The following is a 22807-nucleotide window of genomic DNA, read 5'->3' as shown; positions in this document are numbered from 1 at the left end:
AAAAGCAACTTGATGGTGTTTAAAATGATTAAAGTAAAATAAAAAGCATTGCATGGTAAATGGAATGGAGGTTGTTTGTAGAGAAGTTAAATTGTTCTAGATCTTTGGTTGAGGGAGAGAAACTGATAATTTTAGAATTATAAAATTTTTACTGTGCATGTTAAAAATTTGAGAATAATCAAAATGATAGAAATAGAATGTAGAAAACAGTAAAAGGGGGAAAGGTCATGAAATAAAACTCAATTAGTCAAATGCAAGATGTGATAGGAAGAAAAGAAGCCAAAAATATATATAATGGAGATACTCTTTCTTTTTAGTTTTTTTGATTATATTTCTTAATTTTTTTCTGTCAAGTTTATTCTGTGTTCCGCTTCAGCAATACCAAATGGGCATGTTATGTTTTGCTGCCTGTCTTCCATATCTATTTTTCTCTATTATTTCACTATGCTCAGTTTTCTTTTTCTTTTTAAAAGATTTTATTTATTTATTTATTTTTAGAGAGAGGGGAAGAGAGGGAGAAAGAGAGGGAGAGAAACATCAATCAGTTGTCTCTCTCATGCCCCCAACGGGGGACCTGACCAGCAACCCAGGCATGTGCCTTGACTAGGAATTGAACTGGCAAGCTTTTGGTTTATGGGATGATGCCCAACCCACTGAGCTACACCAGTCAGGGCTCACTATGCTCAGTTTTCTTAAGCCTGTTATCTCAAATCTCTGGTTATGTTTTCAGCAATATCTGCTATTCTTTTATTTTTGCTCTCTGGACATGATTTGTGTATGGTATTTTTCTTTTTCATCCTTCTTCTGAGCTCTGCCAGTTAATTTTGTGTCTACTTCATTGAGCCCTTGCCTTCTCTCTCTCTCTCTCTTATATATATGTATATATATAATCTATACATTATATAGAGATATTATAATATATATTATATACCTATATAATATATGTAATATATAGATATTATATCTGTAGATATATCTATATATTACATAATCTATGTAATATATATAATATATATAGAGAGTGTGTGTATGTATATAAATGTCCCAGAGAAGTATGTGTTTGTGCATATATAAAAATTCTTTTGAATTAAAAAATCTGTGTTGACTCCTGGTATAATCATTATGGTATGTAGTTGTTATCTACCTGCCTTATGTCATGTTTTTTTTCCTCCTTTTTTTTTCTTATGTTTTTTGTGGGTTCCTTCTTGGTTATTTCATTTTATTTAATTTTTTAATTTTTTAATTACAGTTGACATTCAATATTATAGGTGTACAGCAAAGTGATTAATTTATACAACTTACAGAGTGATTCTCCCAATAAGTCTAGTATCCACCTGACACCATACATAGCTATTAGAATATTACTGATTGTGTGCCCTGTACTGTACTTTATAGCCCTGCGACTATTTTGTGACTGCCAATTTGTACTTCTTAATCCCTTCCCCTTTTTCACACAGTGCCTCCAGCCTCCTGACCATCAGTTTGTTCTCTGTTTCTAAGGCTCTGTTTGTGTTTTGATTATTTCTCTTTTGAATGGAGTTGTTCCCAGTCTAGCAGTGGTAAGGTCCAGGGAGTGTACCCGCAGAACAGCTGCGTTACAAGGTATTGCCAATGAATGCTTTCTTACCACTTCGCTCTCTGGCATAATTGTAATGCAGGTTAGGGGAAGCTGTACTTGTTTTCCATGAATCTCCATATGATGTAATATCTAGTATGTCTACCTCTGGCTTAGTGTCACAACTCTTGGGCTTTTAAACACTGGCAGCTCAGGGTGGTATGTCATGCAAGGTTTTGCCTTCCCATGATATTAAGCACATTGATAGACCGCTCCTTGGAGAAATTTAACCACGTTGGCAAAATGTGAGAGAGGCTGCTGTCCAGGCGGCCTTGGTGTTGCCTCTCCTTCCAAAGGAGGTGGAGACTGTTTTGCCCCTTGGGGGATCCACCCCCTCAGATACCTGTGCTCTGACACCTGTCCCAGAAATGCTCTTCCAGCCTTCTCCCTGACCGGGGGTGGGGGGGAGGGGTTGGGGGGGACACAACACTCCCAGGCTTTCTTCATATAAAACTGTTCAGGGTTTGGGGCATATTCCGGCCACCACTGAAAACTTTTCTTGGGCTCCTTGTTATTTTCAGTTGATTGCAGGGAGGAGAGGTGGCAGAACTGTTTTTATTTCATTGGGTTAAACTGGAAACCACCTTCTGCCAGCCAAGACTTCAATACAGATTTTACTCCTGCTACATGTCTAATACTTTTTTGTTTTTGCCCCTTTTCTCTGTGGCAGTGGAGAAGGGCTTAAGTCAGCTCCCACCTTATTTTAATGAGACTTATATTACATACTATGAATATTCCCTCTCCACTATATAGCGTGGTTCGTAGGGATTGCCCCATGTGAAAAAGGCTCCCAGGAGATACTGTTATTTTATAAGCAGGGGCCAGGAAACCAATAAAAAATGTTTAAAATTAAATGTCTATTAATCACTGCAAAATTCATATTGGTAAAATTATTCTGTTATTAACAGTTTAACAACATATGGAGTCTGGGTTTGAATGGTCTGTGACATGTGGCTGGTAAAATTTATATCAGATGTTTTGCACCTTCAGTCATACGGTTACGCATATTATTTTGGTAAAGTGGGATTCTAGGTTAAGTAGTTTTCATCATACAGCAGAAGTAGAAAAAAAATTGTGTTTAAATAATATGTTTTAGGAAAACTTCCATAAGGACCAGACCTACATCAACCATAACTCAGTAATAATTGCCAGTTGCTGTAAATACCCTGCAGGATTCTTTCTGTGTCAAGCAATACATTGTTTTTCTTCTTCTTTTTAACAGAGCTATGTGTATCAATAAGAAAGTTATCTCTCAGACGTATCCAAGAGTAACTCTGTTTAGAATTCAAGGCAGCTCTAGGAATGTGGGCATTGTTTTGTCTGTTCAGTAGCCAGGTTTGTGGACCTTCTCTCTAGGCCTGTGTGGTCCAGCTGGTATGCAGAATGCCTGAGGGGCCTGTGCATCTGGGTTGCACATGTGCAGAAACTTTCATTTCCCTCAGCCTTCAGACAGGCTGCAGGGGCCTGGGCAGCGAAGCCTCACGTAGGTAGACAGGCAGCCTCCTCTGTTTACCCGAGGGGTGGTGGAGGGGCTTCGACAGCATCTTTTCCCCTGCAAGGTATAACGCACTACTGCTTCCTGTGTGACATGACCACTTTCATCTCCTATCTTTGCTTTGCATTTGTTCTCCTACACTCGAACCTCACAGTTATCTGAACAGATTCGCATTCCCTCTGCCACTGGGCAGGTTTCTTTTTCCAGGTCGCCTAAGGGCCTGGTAGCTCAGATTCCCATTAAGGCAAAACCAGCAATTTGCTGAATAAGCCTAGCATTAAGCTGAGAAAAAGAATGGCAAAGCAAACACAATCTATTAATTTTCTTATTTTGGACTTTATTTAAGAGAAGAGTTTGTACCACAACAAAATCATGGAATATATGTTCCATTTTACGAATCATGCCAATGTCTAACTTTTATACAATCCACATTCCAATTATATAACTGTCTAAGCATAATCCATCAACCTAGCACCTTTCTTTAACTGAATCTCAGATGCTGAGACATGTATTTAAATATATAAATTACTATATTTTATCAGTTATTGTAACATAGAGGCCTGAAACCTCAGCTACTATAACAGCAAGATTCTAGGTGCTATTTTCTTTCTAAATTCACAGGGAAAAAAACTTATTGATTTTTATTTTACCAAGGTTGGCAGCAAATCCAAAACACTTAAGGGATATTGTCTATCCTCATTCAGTTAGCATGAGCCAAGTAAAATGTCATTCATCCAATTAAACATTAAAAAATACAGTTTTCTTTTTTGTTGTAATGGAAATCTCAGTTAATATATGTCTGATTAATACAAATAGAAAGCCATTAGTTATAACTTAACTTATTCATCTTGATTTCCAAATATTTAAGAGCATGGAGTCTCTAGTGGGCAGAAAATAATAACGTGAATATTAGACACTTGGTGATAATAAATGTAGAACAAAGCAGTTAAGTGGAATTTACTTCTGACTTCTGATATCATAAAGTTAAACTTAGTAGATTTCTGTAAGGACACTGTTGTGGGCCTTGCCTGGCCCTGAGAAAGTATCAGTTGGTAATCTTAAAAAGGTTTGCAAAGTCCAAGAAATGCTTTGCATCACTTTACAAATGAGGTGAGACCCTGGAGCATCCCTCAAACTATTAGAGATAGAGACTTCCTGGGTGGTGCAGCAGGAAATTTGATTTTTAAACAGGAAGAGGCCAGCCAGCATCATAGTTTACTGTTGGCAGAGTGGTCTAAAGAAGGGATTTAAAAAAATAAATTTAACAAGTATTCAAATAGTGTTTACTAGGTACCAGGCTCTTCTAAGCTCTTTAGAGGCATTAACTCATTTAATTTAATCCCCACAAGAACCCTAATAGTACCATGATTATCTTCTTTAGTTGATGAGGAAATAGAAGCACAGGGAGCTTAAGTAACCTTTGAGGTCACTTGACCAGAGAGCAACTAAGATTCAACCCCAGGCTGCCTGGCTCCAGAGGCTTGGCTGCCTCTCAGTGTGGCTGGTGATAAACAGTGCTAACCTGTGCACTGACTGAGCTGGTTTTCCCGTACAGGCTTTCTGCCAGGGAGAACCAATCACTCTCAACAAGTACTGTGGTGGACTTGGGAGACATACCAAGGGCAGTCATAGGCCAGCTAGGTACATCAATACACGGACTTCAGATTTTTAAAATAAGGTTAATCATCAATTTCTAAGATATTAATACTTCCTTTTTAGTTTTATTGTTAACTTTCCTTTTAAAAAGCCAACCTTGCCTAAAGAGAATCATTCGTCCCTAGGCCAGCAGGCATGTATTATTAACCTTGTGGACAACCAGTTGAAGTGGTGCAAATACAGTGATGACAAGTCGGCAGGGTCAGAGAGGGCAATACTAAAATTTTGCCTCCTCACCATTCATGGATTTCCTTCACTGGCATAGGGTTTTTTTTTTTTTTTTAACAAGTGAGTTTTTACCTTTTATCTAATACTGTATGTTGCTCCAATTTGTGTTTTAGATTTCTGGTACACATCTAAAAATGTTACAAAATAGTGTCATAACCTTTCACATTAATTATCAAATTAGCTAGAGAAATTGAGTAAAATTGCAAGTACTCCAAAAAGCTAATACTAAAAAATGCATTTGAACTTGGTGATTCCATCCAGTCAACTGTCAAAGGGATAAAAGAGAAACTCTTATGTGCCAGACTTGAGCAATTTACACAGTTATCCAGTTTAATTCCACAGCCTTGCAAGGTGGTATCACACCCACCATTAGAGTGCTAAGAAGAGAGACTGGCAGAGGGTAATAGTTAAGAAAAGGCCTTAGTGGAATTATAAACTCAGGTGTTTCAGGCTCTACATAGCATAGTACTAAGAGACTATCTAAGGCATGAGTATTTTGCTAAGAAGGTACCAGATTTGTTGGTAATCAAAATTTGCTTTTTCATTTGGTTTGAAGTAAAACAACTTTGCCTCAATACCACTGCATCTAGAAATACCAGGCAAATAATGACAGTAGGGGGCATCCATTCACTTCCCACGTGATTAGTTGGAAAAACCCTCCCACAAATACCTGCACCCACACCTTGGGAAAAATACGGTACAGCTAAGGATCCGGCCTAATTTAGCTAGCAAGAAGCAGCAGCTTTTGAACAACGGGCAGGCCACGGCCTAGGAGGTGAATTAAAACAATTTGCCTATTGAAGCTGGTCGGTGCTCCTGCCCTCACAGCCTATCGGCTGCACAGGTAGCCTTTCTGGCTACCTGAATGGACATACAGTAGTTGCAGTAGGACTACCTGGTGCTCACCTTCCGATGGGAAGGCAAGTCCTATTATCAGGGACGTACAGAGATCCACATCACATCCTGACGGTACGTTTTCATAGGAAGTATGGGATGGGAGGTTTTATTCATCCAGGACGGGGAAAACACCACCTTGTTCCCCGAGCGTATATTTTGGGAGGAAATTACCCCAGTGAAGTCACCTCCTCCAGACACCCCTTTCCCTTCACGTATATTATCTTTCATTATTGATCCCAGGGTGGAACGTTTCCGAGGCTCAAGACTCGGCCCTCAGCCCCAGGCTGCCAGGCGAGCGCTGAGGTCCCCAGGCGAGCGGGGGCGACGGTGACGCAGGAGGTGGTGGGGGCCCAGGTCCCGGCGCCGAGCGAGGGAGCCGGTTTTCCCGCGGGCCTGGCCAATCAGGAGACGCGGTGTTTCGGGAGCCGGAGTGTAGCGGGTGGGCGGGGGCCCGTAGGTTTCCCCGGGTGCGGGCGCGGGGCCGCCTGCGGTTTTCTGCGGACGCACGAAGCCCCCTGGGGTCTCCGGGCGCGCCCTCCTGCCCCGCTTCCCCTCCGCCGCTTCCCCGCCGCGTCAGAGCCGCCGCCCCGCGATCCAGACCCGGCTGCGACGGCGCCCGGCCTCCTCCCCTTCGGGCTCCCCGCTTCTGGCCGCAGCGCGAGCCGCCAGGCGGTTCTTCGCCCGGTGTCCGCGGGCCGTGCGGGGGCGGTGCCGGCGGGGGCGCCTCGCCCGGGCGGGCGGCGGTAATGCTGCTGCGGTTGCCGCCTGTGCGGCCGGGTGGACAGCTGGCAGTGGCAGCAGCCGGAGCGGGAGCCGGAGCCGGAGCGCGCTCGTCGCTCCCCGGGACGCCGCCTTCGCCCGCGTTCGGTTTCCGCGGCCGCCGCAGGGCGCCGGGGCCCGGTGCGGCATGAGGAGGAGGCTGCACGCCCGCGAGCGCCCAGCTCCTCGGCCCCCAGGGCCCCCGCAGGCCCCCGCGTGCCGCGCACCCCGGCTGCGGCCCCGGCGCCCCCGCTAGCCCCGCGCAGGCACCGACGCCGCGGGCCGGAGGCGGCGGCGGCGGCCCAGGCCTGCCGAGCGCCGGCGGCCCAGATTTTGAGCGCGTTCTGCACGCCGGGACGCCGCCGGGGAGCCCGGGAGTCCTGCAGTTCGCTGCCCCTCTCCGCAGGGGCGCCGCGGGGCGCAGCCCGCGCATCTTCCCACCTGGGCTTCGTCCTCCCATCGCTGCCGGGCGGATAGAACGCGCGTCCTTGGCCTCCGCAGGTCCAGCGTCCCCTCTCCCCACTCCAGCCCTTCCCCGCAGTCCTCCCGCGCTTCTCCTCCCCCGGCTCTCGGGCCTCTCATTCATTCCGTCCGCTCCCTCCCTCTCCTCCTTCCCGCCCCGTTCCTCTCCCCCAGAGCCTCCCCGCGCTGACCCCGTTGCGGTGTCGGGGTTCTCAGCACACTCATGGAAGTTTAGGGCCTGGACGGTGCCCACGAGTCCGGCCGGAGAGCGCAGCCCGTGCTGCCGTCCGGGAAGAGGAAGATGTCGGTGCTCAGGCGGATAATGCGGGTCTCCAATCGCTCCCTCCTCGCCTTCATCTTCTTCTTCTCCCTGTCCTCATCTTGTCTCTACTTCATCTATGTGGCTCCGGGCATCGGTAAGCACCGAGACACACCCTCTCTTCCCACGGTCACACTGGAGGAAACGCAGGATGTTACTTAGGGTGTTTGGAAGCTGTATAGACAGAGGCCCGGCAGAAAGCGTTTTATTTGAAATGTTATTTCAGACGTGTCAAATAAACTGCTTCGGGGCATGGCTTTGGGATGTGAGTTTTGTTAATGCACGTTTAAATCACTTAAAGACTGCATCAGATGGACATAGCAAAATTAGGTGTAATGGCCCCGGATGCCCCGGTCGCTTTCTTGAGTATTCATGACAGCTTTATCCATTTAACATCAAGTCTTTAATCTTAAGCTCAGATGTAATAACTGGCTGTAAAAATGTGATGGAGAAACCAAGGGCAGGAAATGTGATTGAGTTCAAGAATGTACGTATTCTAGTGTTCTAGGTCACTTTATAAGAATGGGGTCAGTGAATATTTGTGCCATACTTCACAAATTTTTAGGCGATGAAGTTGTCTTGTAAAAACAATGCTGCATTATTTAGTGTGCTTGGGTCTGTTTTTCAAGGATAGTGGCCTTCCCTACCTGTTAGGATGACTTCTGAGATAAAATACTAATTAGAATAATAACGATGCAAGGTAGTTTGTAGTTTAACATTTTAAACTGTTTATCATTTAACCTTTGGGCTAAAATACACTTTTGTATAATTTCCTTGAATTGGCTTAATTAAATGTCCTAATTCCTCAGCCCCCTTTGAAAAGATGCCAATGTGGCATTCTGATGATTGAGAAATAGCAACTTCATATGGATACCAAAACACACTGTATTTCCAAAACTTTTCTGAGTTTCCCCTGGTTATTATGTATTTAATGTTGAATTACTCAGTCACAGTGTGTTCTCCTATCATTTCTTGTTAGACACTAGTAGTCTTTTAAGCCAGTGTCCTTTCTCCCTTTGACTGAGCTAAAAAAGTATGGCCTCTTACAGAGTGAAAACACCTGCAGAATTTTGAGTTGGGATTGTTACCAGGACATTGTCTTGTGGGTTATAGATTATGGTAATGAATTGTGGGGGTAGGGGGAGAAGCGAACCTCATTGAGACCATTTAATTTCCTAAAATCACTACAAAAGTTTTCCTTTAAAAAAAAAGAAAGAAATACTTTATTGACTCTTGAACAAGAGGGGTGACATTTAAATTTATTTCAATCCTTCTCCAAAGTATGCAATGAATTAATTTTTTATATCTTGTTTTTATTAAAGTACAGTTAAAATACAATATTATATTGGTTTCAGGTGTACAGCTTGACTTTTTCTTGATTAAATTTTTGGATTCAAGTAAGCTAGCTGTATAAGTGTATGTGATGCTTGGAAAGGCATAAGTGGTTGAAACCTTTATGTCTCCCAAAATAGAAGTGTGAGGTTAGAGTTGGAAGGGGTATGAATATTTTAATGTATTATTTCCCTTTAATGTAGCTTTTTTCTTTAGGCTAAATAAAACATTCCTTGAAGCCTGTAGTAGAAATGGTAGTGATAGCTCAGTGGCTTTAAGAGTAGTTAACCAAAATATTCAGCAGGCTTTTATTAAAAATCCTCTGCCATTTTGGAAGTCTTATACATTAACTCCTCATTCTACAGAAATTTTTATTTTCTCATGTAGCCCTTTAAAGATTGGACATCTTTAGGGGATGTTATTTTATTAGACATTTAACTGATTTTGGAGAGAAAGTTTTTTTTTTACAATTAAATGACCATTTTCTTATTTTCTTGGTATTTTGAGTAACACGGTAAAGTTATGTTACTCAAAAAGCTAACCAAAGGGAATTAGAATCCCAGCTGTTATTTGATAATCATTTAAAAAAAAAATCCTTACCTGAGGATATGTTTGTTGATTTTAGAGAGAGAGGAGTTGAGATGGGGAGAGAGAGAAAAAAAACATCAATATGAGAGGGAAACATTGATTGGTTGCCTCCTGTATGCACTCCAACTGGTGATTGAACCCGCAACCTAGGTACGAGCCCTCAATGGGAACCGAACCTGCATCCTTTTGGTGTATAGGACAACGTGCCACCCAACTGAGCCAACCAGGGCCAGGGCAGTGATCCTTCACTTTTGTTAGTACATTAATGTTATCTATAGATTCTTAAAATTCAATTGATGTGAAATACTAATACATTTTTCTCATTTATGCTTAATGTTTGCCATAGAACAATCATTAATATATCATAAAATATTGGCAATTTTCGTGGGTTCACAGACTTTAAAATACTGTTTTGATGGGTCTTAATAACTTAAAAAAATTGATTAGAGCCAGTAAGAATGAAAAGCAAAACTTACAAAGTTCTATCAGTTTGTTAAATAGAATCTATTTTCTAAACCTAGTATTGTTTAGCAGGAAGAAAGTAAGCCTCCTTAATTTCTTTTAAGTATTGCGAAACATTTTTCCAGAATTCACATTTTTGCTTGAAAGCTTGACTTTTATCATTGGCAACAAATACTGTCAGTTTTTTCCGACATGTCAGGCTCACTTTGTTCATTTTTGGGAAAAGGCAGGTCAAATACAGTAGTCTAAACAACCATCTTTTGCCAGTTGTTCTTTCAAGTAGAAATGATGTTCCATGAAAAATGTGGCTAGTTCAGCTCACAACGCAACAAGCAATCACACAACTTGATCTTCAAAACGACCATGGTACTTTGGTATGCTGCAGAAATGCTTTGTGCGCGTTTTCCATTTCATCATAGATTTCTTATTAATGAGAAGTATCCAAAACTAATTAGGTTCTTCTAACTGGTCTACATAATAGGCACATAGAATCTTTGTGAAATAATTCCTATTTTAGCCTGAATTACATCTTGGGGCAAAATTTTCTTATGACTGAAGAGATCACTTTTTATTAATTTAAATAAATATTTTGAATCTCTTCTGTTAAATAGTTTGCATTAATCCCGTCCACATTAACCTGTTTTGTAGACAGCAATTATATTTTGCTGCCTTTTCCGTCTAGAGACCTCCTTTGGTCCTGTGCCTTCCCCAGGCTTCCTGTCATTTTCGTTGCTCTTCCGTAGTCCCTTCACCTGTGTTCTCCCTTCCCTCCCTCTCTTTATGAGCAGATGGTAGCTCACATTTGCAGACATTATAATCTGTTTAGTTTCTAATGTTTTCCCATGCTGCTCCAGAAATTTTTTGGTTGTTTCCGTCTTAATCTGCAATGAGTTCTGTCAAACTCAGAGCTCACTATTTTAAGACTAATTTGAAATATTTTCCTTGAAATTCTAATCCATCCGGGAAACACACAGAGATAGTCTTTGTATTATGAACTTCAGCACTGAGGAAAAGTGGCCTGCAGGTATCCCTCCGTCTCCTTGCCGCAGAAGTCCATGGGCAGATTGCCCTAGCTCACCCAGTAGAGGCAGGAGTCGTGAATTGTTTCTCATTCTGTCTCTACCTTTGTGCATGATTGCATGAAGGTGAGTGCAGTTTCCTTCCAAGGAAACTGCATTGAGAATGGAATTCCATTTAGTATGAAACAGGTTCCATTATAACTTCCAGCGCAACGCAGTTATTTTTCTGCTATAGTATTAAAGGAATAGGTGAGCGGACTTGTAGATTCATTCAGCAAACACAAATAGAGAACCACAGATAGGCTAGACATTGTTCGAGGCCTGGAAGGTAGAGAGATGACTAAGACACATTCCTTTGCTCACACTACAATGGGATGAGCTACTATGAAAGAGCTATAGTAGGTCTTTGGAGAGCATACAGGGGGTGGTGAGGGCAGGTTAAGGATTTCCAGAGGAGGTGGTGGTTGGAGTGGGTCCTTGAGGGTGGGTGGGATTTATCTGAACTGAGTAAGGGATTCTAGTCAGAGGAACAGCATGGGGTTCCCGAAAATAGAGTAGTATTTCCATTTGGCTACGTGTGGGGTGGTAGATGGATCACACTGGGAAGTCTTGGGGCTCTCCTGCCCAGCCTAGTGTTCTGGTGCTTGAGGTCCCTAAAATTCCTGGCAGACAGAAACTGGTCTTGGCTCTCACAACTTTCTCAAAGCTGTCTATGAGCATGAGAGAAGTTTATGTGCCTGTGATCAGTGGGGTAATGTCGTGGGGACAATTGTACAACTCCCCTGGAAGCAGGAGATTTCACTGTTCCTTTGACTCACCAGAGACCCTGACCCATCCTAGGCAGCAGACTGCTTTATTTTTTGAGTGAAGGTGGAATCTGGTTGGGCCACTTTGGTCTGAATTCCTGTGGGCTCTTGGAAGGAATTACCTGTCTTAATGCTTTGTCATTTGGGCCTCCAGCGGTTTGTGCCCTGCAAGGGACTGGTGGAGTCAGTGATGGGTGTCAAGGGGAAGGCGTATATGTGCCAGTATATGTGATGTGGGAGAGGGGGACATAGTTAGGTCCCTGCTCAGAGGCCCCCTGACCTTTTGGCTGGGTTTCTCTTGGCGGGCACAGAAGGTAGCTGGTTGTCCTGCAGCATTCCTGCCGTAGCTCGTTAAGCCTCCTGGCCCTGTCCGGATGAGCCCGGTTGTGTTCTTTTTGCTCTGGTATCACCTGCTTTGTGTCTCAGAGGTTCTTTCGGTTTTCCCCTCACCAAGTGCTCACGTCTACTCGCTCATCTACACACACCTTTCAGGGGTTCTTTTGATTTAGGCCATGCTTTTGGTCACATCTTTCCTCTGGGCCTTTCTTACTAGCCATGCATCCATCCCATGCTAAAATTTTTGTCCTGAAAATTGCAGGAAACAGCAAAAGTTCAGAAAAGAGGAATGATGTAGTTTTCTGTTCTAGAGCAATTCTTCTAGCATGGAGTGCGGGTTATGGAGGGCAGAACCAGTGGCAGGGAGGCTGTTATTTCAGTAGCTCAGGCAATGGAAGAGTAGAACCTGATCAGGGTCACAGTTGGATCAGGGCAGAGTTAAGAGGATGTGAATACTTGGATTGAAGGAAAGGGAGAAGCTTTAGGACAATGCTTGCCTTTTAGCTTAGCCAACAAGGCTTTGTTGATAGGGAACAAAGAAAGGCACACGCTTTAAGGAGGCTGTTTTGGGTTTAGAGGAATTGAATCGGAATGTCCATAGGATCTGAAGGAAGAACTTGTCAGTAGGCAGGCAGGTGGAAATAGGGCTTAGAGCCCAGGAGAAATGTCTACCAGGAGAGAGATTTGGGTGTCTTCAGCATAAAGGTGAGTTGAGTGATAGTTAATCTACTTCTCACCTGACACACCTGAGTAACAAACTAACTCCTGCAAGTAGAAGTGATTAAGTTAGTTACTCTTAAATGTGGAATGATAGAGGTTAAATTGGAATATGAAAAAGGCCCATGTGTAGTTTGAAAAAACTGCTACCCATTTTTACTCCCCAGTCCCAAATGCGGGTCAGTGTGGTTGATACCCTGGAAAGTTTAGGTGGCCTGCTGCCCAAGGAGAGCTTGTGGAAGAGAAAGTAGCCGCAGATGAAGTCCAATGGCTTAGAACAAGTGGGAAATAGAAACAGGAAAATAAAGGGAAGGAGAGAGATCATGGAAGTGAAGAGAGGCCTTTGCAAAAATAAATAAGTAAATAAGTAAAAATGATGATCAGCAAGACAAGTATTGCAGTGGAGGGAAGTTCTGTGGGGTGAAGTCTGGAAGGAGAACTGTTGACTTGGAAAGTAGGAGGTCTGTGACCACCACTGCAGGAGCAGTTTTTGTGGTGTCATGGGACACAGTTAGGGTGTCCTGAGCTGGGAGGTAAATGAGAGGTGAAGTAAAAGTGACTTATTTAGTGGAAGGTAGGCGGTGAAATGAAAGGATACAGAGTCAGAGGAACTTTACAAGATGGGAAGATCTGAGCTTTTGTCGAGGCTTAGGGAATAAAGGTCAGGTTAGAAGATTTGAGAAAGTGAACGAATTATGAAATGTGATCTAGGAAGCCTTCATTTTTACTTATTTGTGCAGCAAATGTTTGTCTGTACCAAGCACTGAGGTTCAGCATTAACAGGATCCACACGGTCGCTCTCTTCATAGAGCATACAGCCAGTGGGGAATTCACACAATTGAAGAATAACTATACTAGAATAGGTTGTGAAATACCGTTATAGATGTACCAGTATGGGTTTGGGGCACTAAACTAATTCAGGCATTACGGAGAAGAGAAAGATTAGGCTGAGGTCAGAAGCTTAAGTTAGCTAATTAAAGGGTTGGCTTGAGGAAGAGTACTTCAGACCCGAATGCAGTATATGAAGGCTAATGTAAGAGAGAAATGGAAAGTTTAAAAAAAAAAAAAGGGCAGGGGCTAAAGCAATGGAGCACAGAGGGGAGTGTGGGCTGAAGCCAGAGAGATAAAAAGTGACTCGAATCATATGTTGTAGATCTTCATAAGCTGCGTTTGAGACCTTGGACTTTAGCCTGCGGACAGTGTCAAACCATTGAGCTTAAATTTTAAGTAGGAGAGTGGTGTGATCAGCTTTGCATTTTAGAAATATTTAGGCTGTACTGGTGTGAATGCATTAAAGGGAGCAAGATTGGAATCAGGGAGGCCAGGTAGAGGAAGGGGAATCAATGTACAGGTACATTTTTTGGAGATGGGAGAGGAGGAGACAAAGGTGTTTGTGATAGCAAAAATTAGATGCATATGGAGAGGGAAGTGAGGCAGTTCTGATGAGGTGGGTGGCTGAGTTCTCTTTAGAGTGAGGGACTCTGTTTATGTAAACAAATCTCCATATAGAGTGAACTGTTTCCTAGATGAGCTTAGGAGATTTGGTTTCTGCCTTGTCATGTACTAGCGGCTCAGTAAAGGATTGCTGACTGACTGAACGTTCCTGACTAAAGCACTTCTCTTGGTATGCCAGCTCCAGTTCGTTCTCTCACCAGCTGACTCGTCAGTGCCATTCTGATGTTGAATGTTAGATGCCTTAAGAGAATATTGAGGGGATTAGGAACAGTGGAGAAAATGCCAGGATTAGTCAGTGTATTAGACATCTATTTCTAACAAATTACCCCCCAATTTAGGAAACAACAAGCATGTATTTGCTTAGAGTTTCTGTGGGCCAGGAATCTGGACATAGTTTGGCTAGGTGCCCCTGGTTCAAGGTCTCTTACTAGGCTACAAAGTGTTGGTTAGGGTGATGGTGGAAGGCTCCATTGGAGGAGGATCTGCTTCCAAGTTCACCCATGTGAATTTGATGGTTGTTGGACTGGGGACCTCAGCTCTCCACAGGTTGTTGGCTGGAGGCCTCATTCAGTTCCTTGACACGTGGGCCTCTGCATACTTTCTTTGCCATTTTTTTTTTTTTCAGAAAAGGGTCAGTAGCTCTTGTCCATACTCAAAAGAATGGGGAGGCCTTCCTAGAGACTGCCTGCCACAGTCAGATCACCATTCTTGAGCAGTGTATATAACTCAGCTATATTGTTTCAGTGTTAGTGAATCTAAATGCTATGGCCTTGTGGGAAATGAGGTATTTTTGAAGGGGAAATTGATTTATTGAAACCTGACAATGCTAAATACCACTCTCCATGTTCTTCTTCTTTTTAAGATTTTATTTATTTTTAGTGAGGGGAAGGGAAGGAGAAAGAGAGGGAGAGAAACATCAATGTGTGGTTGCCTCTCACGTACCCCCTATTGGGGACCTGGCCCAAACCCAGGCATTTGTCCTAGACTGGGAATGAAAACAGCGACCCTTTGGTTCTCAGGCCGGCACTCAATCCACTGAGCCACACCAGCTGGGGCTCCGTGTTATGCTTTTATGAATAAATTTGAGGTCTATTAAACAGTGTGGCAGAATGATATAGTGATGTATTTATACTTCAGCAGTATTCATCATTACTGCTTTTTAATGTTGATTTAAGTTAAAAATAGCCACGTCTGTGGACATTTTTAAAGGAAAAACTCCTAGGTTTGTAGTCTCTGTGTATGGTAGGTATTTCAAACACTATTTGGAATTTGGTCGGCAAGAGAATGCATTTTCCTCTTGAGTGTTTTACAATGTGGATACTTTTCTAACCAATCCCAGGGTAAGCCTGCTGATTATAGGATGTATTAGAAGGTTTCTCAAGGCATTTGTGCTATAGGCCTTGGGATTTGCTTGGGCTTGGGTTGTAGCCATGGCTGCTCCTTTCCCCAGCAGAGCCCCTATATTTGCTCCTGTGACTGAGGGCCCAGGGCCATGAGAACATGAGACACAGAGGCCTGTGCAAAGCTTTGTGCAAAGAAGCACCAGGAGCAATATCCCAAAGTTAGTCCACTGCTTTGCCCATGGAGGTGTACCTACCATACTCCCAGGCCCACACTAGTAGGATAGCCGTGTTGTAAAGAAAGGGAAGGAAAGACAGGCTCCTAAAGATTTTCGGTTGCCCAAAGTCTCCCATTCTCATTGGAGAAGCTGAAGTAGTCGTTTTTAGGAAGAGCTGAAATGCATACCTGACTTTTTCCACTGTGCCTGAGTGGAAGGAACTGATCATCGTTGCCCTAGGAAGTGGAAGGTTGGGGTGAAGTAGGCGCTCTCTCTTCTTCAGCTTAAAGGCATACCATATAAAAGAGAGATGGTAGTTCAGCCAGCAATGATGGTAATTACAACAAGGCAGATTTTTAGCTTATTATAAAGAAACCAAACCAAGTCATCCTAATTGAGCTGTAAACAATGAAATGTGTGGCCTTATAAGCTCTCCTTTCATTTTATGTTGTCAAGCCCAGGGTTTCAAACCTGTTAAGGCTGGAAAGGGTGCCTTGCTTAGGAGGCTGGGCAGGCTTCTGATGGCCCTTTAAGCCCAGTTACTCTGCTGTGTTAGACTCTGCAGCCGCTTTGCTCACCCAGCCAAAGGCAGACCTGCTCTTCCACCTGTCTCTTCTTCCGCCTACACTCCCTTTGGTGACTCCTTTTCCCTTCACACCTGCCTTTCATGTTGTCTTAACCTAAGTAAAAATGTGGAGGTGGGTAGGGAGCTACTGTGAGCCGAGGGGAAGAAGATGTATTGCAGAGTGATTTTTTTAGAACTTGGATTTCCTGGGTCTTTAGTTTTAGAGTTCTTGGAGAGTTCAGGGCCCCCGAGGCCTTGTGTTTGCAGTATTCTCTGGTCAGTTTTCCTGGCCTCCTTACCAAATGGGTTATTGGTACCACTGCCTCAGACTGCAGTTTACCAGTTTAATCAGAACAGCCTCTGCCTGTCGTTTCTTTTATTCTTTTTTTAAAAATTTTAATTCTTGGAGGTCACAGTGATTTAATATTTAAAAGGCCTTTTCTTTCCATTTCTGTCTTTTGTCAGGATAATAACAAAGTGAATAATATACGAATAACATTGTGATTTGAGTTGAAGATCAGGGCAGCTAAAGGTTGAAAGTAGGTTTTCTGAGGATACCCAGAATGCCATTAAACATGCAAATTTAAGAGTTCCAATTATTACTAGGTATTTTTGCCTCGTGTCTTGAGAATCCTGGAGAATTTTGGGTAGCAGCCCAATTTTATCTTTTCCCTAGCATGTAAATCCCAAAATTGACAGACCTTTAGCTAGACTCACTAAGAAAAAAAGAAGATGCAAGTAAATACAATCAGACACAAAAGAGGAGAAATTACAACTGATGCCAAAGAAATACAAAGGATCATAATAGACTACTATGAACAATTATACTGCAACAAATTATATAACTCAAAAGAAATGGACAAATTTGTAGAACCATATAATCTTCTAAGTCTGAAAAATGAAGAAATAGAAAATCTGAATAGACTGAATAATAGCAATGAGATTGAATCAGTAATCAAAAACACTCCCCCCCAAAAAAAGTCTAAGATGAGATAGCTTCACTGGTAAATTCTACCAAATAGTCAAAGAAGATTAATACCAATCCTTCACAAAATCTCCCAAATGGTTGAAGAGGAGGGAACACTTCCAGACTCATTTTACAAGGCCAGTATTACCCTTATACCAGAACCAGACAAGAACACCACACCACACAAGAAAGAAAATTACAGGCCAGTATTTCTGATGAACACAGATACAAAATTATCCTGAACAAAATATTAGCAAACCAAATTGAACAGTACATTAAAAGGATCATAAACTATGATCAAGAGGGATTTATTCCAGGGATGGTTCAACATTTGAAATCAATCAACATGATATACCACATTACCAAAATGAAGAATAAAAATCATATGACTATTTTAATAGATGCAGAAAAAGCACTGGATAAAATTCAACATCCATTTATGATAAAACTCTCAACAAAGTGGGTATAGACTGAACATACCTCAACATAATAAAGGCCATAAGTGACAGTCCGACAGCTAACCTCATGCTCAACAGTGAAAAGCTGGAAGCTTTATTTTTTACATCATGAACAAGACAAGGATGCCCACTCTTTCTACTTTTATTCAACAGTATATTGGAAGTCTTAGCCAGGACAATTAGGAGAAAGAAAGAAAAGCATCCAAATTGGAAAGGAAGATGTAAAATCGTCACCATTTGTGGATGATATGGTTTTACATATAGAAAACCGTAAAGACTCTACCAAAAAACATCTAAAATTAATCAACAAATTTAGTAAAGTTGCAAGGTACAAAATGAGTATGCAAAAATCTGTTGCATTTTTATACACTAATAACCATCAGAAGGAGAAATTAAGAAAACAACCTCACAGTTGCATCAAGAATAATAAAATACCTAGGAGTAAAGTTAATCAAGGAGGTGAAAGACCTATACACTGAACTATAAGACATTGATGGCAGAAAATGAAGAAAACACAGATAAATGGAAAGATATTTTATGCTCATGGATGGAAGAATTAATATTGTTAAAATGTCATTACCCAAAGCCATCTACAAATTCAGTGCAATTCTTATCAAATTTCAATGGCATTTCTCATAGAAATAGAGCAAACAATCCTAAAATGTGTCTGGACCCCAAGCAGCCAAAACAATCTTTAGAAAGATGAACAAAGCAGGAGGCATTACACTCCTGGATTTCAAACTCTATTACAAAGCAATAATAATCAAAGCAATATGATACTGGCACAAAAACAGACACATAGATCAGCGGAATAGAATAGAGAGTCCAGAAATAATCTCAGGCATATGTGGTCAATTAATTCATGACAAAGGAGGCAAGAATGTACAATGGGGAAAGGATAGTCTCTTTAATAAATGGTGTTGGGAAAGCTGGACAGTCTTATGCAGAGAATAAAACTGGATCACTATCTTACAACATACTCAAAATCAACTCAAAATAGATTAAAGACTTGAGTGTAAGTCCTGAAACCATAAAAGTCCTAGGAGAAAACATAGGCAGTAAGCTTCCTTGACATTGGCCTTCGTTATGTTTTATGGAACTGACTTCAAAGGCAAAAGCAACAAAAGCAAAAATAAACAAATGGAACTGCATCAAACTAAAAAGCGTCTGCACAGCAAAGGAAATCAGCAAAATGAAAAGGCAAGCTACTGAATGGGAGAAGATATTTGCAAATCATATATCTGATAGGTGGGTAATATCTAAAAATATATAAATAACTTCTACAACTTGATAACAAAAAACAGTTTGACTTTCAAATGGGCAGAGGATCTGAACATTTTTATAAGTAAGGCATATAGGGCCAACAAGTACATGTAAAGATGCTCAATATCACTAATCACCAGGGGAATTAAATCAAAACCACAATGATACACCTGTCAGAATGGCAGTTGTGAAAAAGAAGAGGTAAGTGTCGGTGAGTATGCGAAGAAACAGGCAACCTTGTGCATGGTTGGTTGGAATGTAAACTGGTACAGCCATTACAGAAAACAGATTCCTCAAGAAATTAAAAACAGAATTTTCATATGATCCAGCAATTGTATTTCTGGGTATTTATCCAAAGAAAATGAGAACCTAATTCAAAAATATATGCACCCCTGTATTCACTGCAGCATTACTTACAATAACCAACATATGGAAGCAACCTAAGTGCCCATTAATAGATGAGTGGATAAAGGAGCTGTGGTACATATATACAATGGAATACTACTCAGCCATAAAAAGAATGAAATCTTACCATTTGCGACAACATGGATAAACTTTGAGGGTATTATGCTAAGTGAAATAACTCAGAGAAATACAAATACTATATGGTTTCATTTATATGTGGAGTGAAAAAAACAAAAGAAAACAAAACCAATCTTAGAGATAGAGAACAGACTGGGGGTTGCCAGAGGGAGAAGAAGGTTTGCAGGGTAAGTGAAATGGGTGAAGGGGATCAAGAGGTACAAAATTCCAGTTATAAAATATATAAATCATGAGCATGTAATGTACAGCATGGTGACTGTAGTCAATAATACTGTATTGCAAAATGAAATTTGCTAAAAAAATAAATCTTAAAGGTTATCACAAGGAACAAAATTGTAACTTTGTGTGGTGACAGATCTATGGTGATTCTCTGTAATGTATATATAAATGTGGAATCATGTTGTACACCTAAAACTAACATAATGTGTGTCAATTACATTTTAATTTAAAAACAAAACAGAAAAAAATCAGTCAATGTTTGGCTAGAAAAGTCTTGATAATATCTTTATAGTTAAGTAATTATATGAAGTTTGTTACTATAACATGATATCTTTATTAAAAATTATCTGTAGTAATATTTGAGGCTTGCTAGTGTTAATAGGACTTTACTGAAACCATGTTCTATATATTGCCTTCCCGATAATTAAGTTAATTGCTCTTAATTGCTCAGAAGTTATGGCTATAATTAAAATTATAGTGCAATTTCCAGATTGACTCAGAGGAGGAAAGGTGGACTTTGAAAAATTTGAATCAAGTAAATGATTATGAGGTGACTTGTTTGTTTGTTATTTATTTTTATTGATTTTAGAGAGGGAGGGAGGGGGAGACAAAGGGAGAGAAAACATCGATTTGGTTTTTCTTTTTTAAAAGATTTTATTAATTTTATTTTTAGACTGGGGGAAGGGAGGGAGAAAGAGAGGGAGAGAAACATCAATGTGTGGTTGCCTCTCATGCACCCTCTATTGGGGACCTGGCCCATAACCTGGGCATGTGTCCTAGACTGGGAAGCAAAACAGTGACCCTTTGGTTCGCAGGCTGGCACTCAATCCACTGAGCCACACCAGCTGGGGCTGTTTTTTCATTTATTTATACATCATTGGTTGATTCTTTTTTTTTTCCTTTTTTGAGAGAGACATCGATTTGTTGTTCTACTTATTTATGCATTCATTGTTTCTTTTTTTTTTAGAGAGAGAGAGAGATTGAGATTGAGATTTGTTCTACTTATTTATGCATTCAGTGGTTGCTTCTTTGTGCCCTGAGTGGGGATGGAACCTGCAACCCTGGTGCATCAGGGTGACGCTTTAACCAACTGAGCTACCTGGCCAGGGTGCTGCCTTGTTTATCAATTTAAAAATATTCTTTAGCTTTGAAAATGTTTGAAATTCATTTCCCACACTTTGTTCTTTTCCCTCCTACTTGTTTTACAGTCATTTTCTTTTCATGAATAAGTTGAAATTGTGAAAGGTATTTTAATTGTGAAAACACAAGGAAGTTGAGGATGATTGAAAAACATAGTTCAGATTGGTCTCACTTGTATTTTTTTCATGATAGAATTCATAAGTGGATCGAGATTCCTTTCATATCACCTATTGCACTCTGAAATCATTAATTTTCTATAATTTTATAATGTTTTGGGGGGTGTTTATTTATAGTTTTATCTTTTACTCTCTAATTTCATTAAGTAAATTTCCCTACTGATTTAATTTAAAAAGTTTACTTAATTTCCTGAATTCTTCCTTTCTTAATTCCCTCATTTCCTTCTGATTCGACTTTTCTCCAATGTGGTTTATAACTCTTAATTCTTTGTGCTCCTGTCATGCTTTAAAGAAGCTGTGCATTATTTTAAATGAGTAACAATGAATTAACAAATGACAGATCTGATAGCTGTCTTGTGTTAGTGTTTTCATATTTCTAGGCTCAGAATCTATTTTTTGAATTATTAGCTAAATTTAAACTGTCTTTTAAAAATATGTTTTATTGATTATGCTATTCCAATTGTCCCAACTTTTCCTCCTTTGCTCCCCTCTACCCGGTTCCTCCATTCCCTCCAGCAATCCCCTCCATTAGTTCATGTCCATGGGTCGTGCATATAAGTTCTTTGGCTACTACATTTCCTATACTGTTCTTAACATCCCCCATCTATTTTGTACCTACCAATTTGTACTTCTTAATCTCTGCATCTTTACCCCCAGTCTCTCCTTTCCCCCTCCTAGCTGATAACGCTCCAAATGATCTCCCTATCTATGATTATGTTTCTGTTCTGGTTTTCTTAGTTTGTTTTTTAGATTCAGTTGTTGATAGTTGTGAATTTTTTGTCATTTTAATGTTCATAGTTTTGATCTTTTTCTTAAATGAGTCCATTTAACATTTCATGTAATAATGGCTTAGTGATGATGAACTCCTTTAGCTTTACCTTGTCTGGGAAGCACTTTATTTGCCCTTCCATTCTAAATGATAGCTTTGCTGGATAGAATAATCGGGTTTATAGGTCCTTGCCTTTCATCACTTTGAATACTTCTTTCCAGTCCCTTCTTGCCTGCAAGGTTTCTTTTGAGAAATCAGGTGACAGTCTTATTGCAACTCTGCTTTTCTCTTGCTGCTTTTAAGATTCTCTCTTTATCTTTAATCTTTAGCATTTTAATTATGATGTGTCTTGGTGTGGTCCTTTTTGGGTCCAACTTGTTTGGGACTGTCTGTGCTTCCTGGACTTGTATGTCTATTTCCTTCACCAAGTTAGGGAAGTTTTCTTTCGTTATTTTTTTCAAATAAGTTTTCAATTTCTGGTTCTCTCTCTTCTTCAGGCAGCCCTATCATTTGAATTGATTTGTTTGGAGATGTCCCAGAGGCTCCTTACACTATCCTCGTTTTTTTAAATTCTTTTTTCTTCTTGCTGTTCTGGTTGAATGTTTTTCTCTTCCTTATGTTCCAAATTGTTGATTTGATTCTCAGTTTCATCCCCTCCACCATTGGTTCCCTGTAGATTTTTCTTTATTTCACTTAGTGTAAACTTCATGTCTCCCTGGGTCTTTTTCATGCCGGACTCAATGAATTCTTTGAGCATCCTGATCACCAGTGTTTTGAACTCTGCATTTGTTAGGTCGGTTATTTCCATTTCATTTAGTTCTTTTTCTGGGATTTTGTTCCGTTCTTTCATTTGGGCCTTATTTCTTTGTCTCCTCAGTTTGGCAGCCTCCCAGTGTTTGTTTCTGTGTATTAGGTAGAGATGCTTTGACTCCCTGTTTTAGCAGCCTATTCCCTGCCTTCATGGCCTATTACAGAAAAGACACTTGTAAATTGTGTGGTGCGG

At 40.9% G+C, this 22807-nt stretch overlaps 1 protein-coding gene across 1 annotated transcript in view; it reads left to right on the top strand.

Annotated features, from left to right (window-relative positions):
* Window positions 1–6367: 6367 nt before the first annotated feature.
* B4GALT6 (beta-1,4-galactosyltransferase 6) overlaps window positions 6368–22807 on the top strand; it is a 65024-nt gene continuing 48584 nt past the window's right edge. Inside the window, exon 1 of the mRNA XM_024580585.4 lies at window positions 6368–7528. Within this exon, the coding sequence (XP_024436353.2) occupies window positions 7414–7528 (115 nt within the window). The 5' untranslated portion in view covers window positions 6368–7413. The remainder of the gene's footprint in view (window positions 7529–22807) is intronic.

The sequence above is a fragment of the Desmodus rotundus genome, chromosome 10, assembly GCF_022682495.2.
Source record: "Desmodus rotundus isolate HL8 chromosome 10, HLdesRot8A.1, whole genome shotgun sequence".
NCBI classification, from domain to species: domain Eukaryota; kingdom Metazoa; phylum Chordata; class Mammalia; order Chiroptera; family Phyllostomidae; genus Desmodus; species Desmodus rotundus.
The sequence above is the reverse complement of the archived record's forward strand: the minus strand, read 5'-3'. Positions and strand labels throughout refer to the sequence as shown.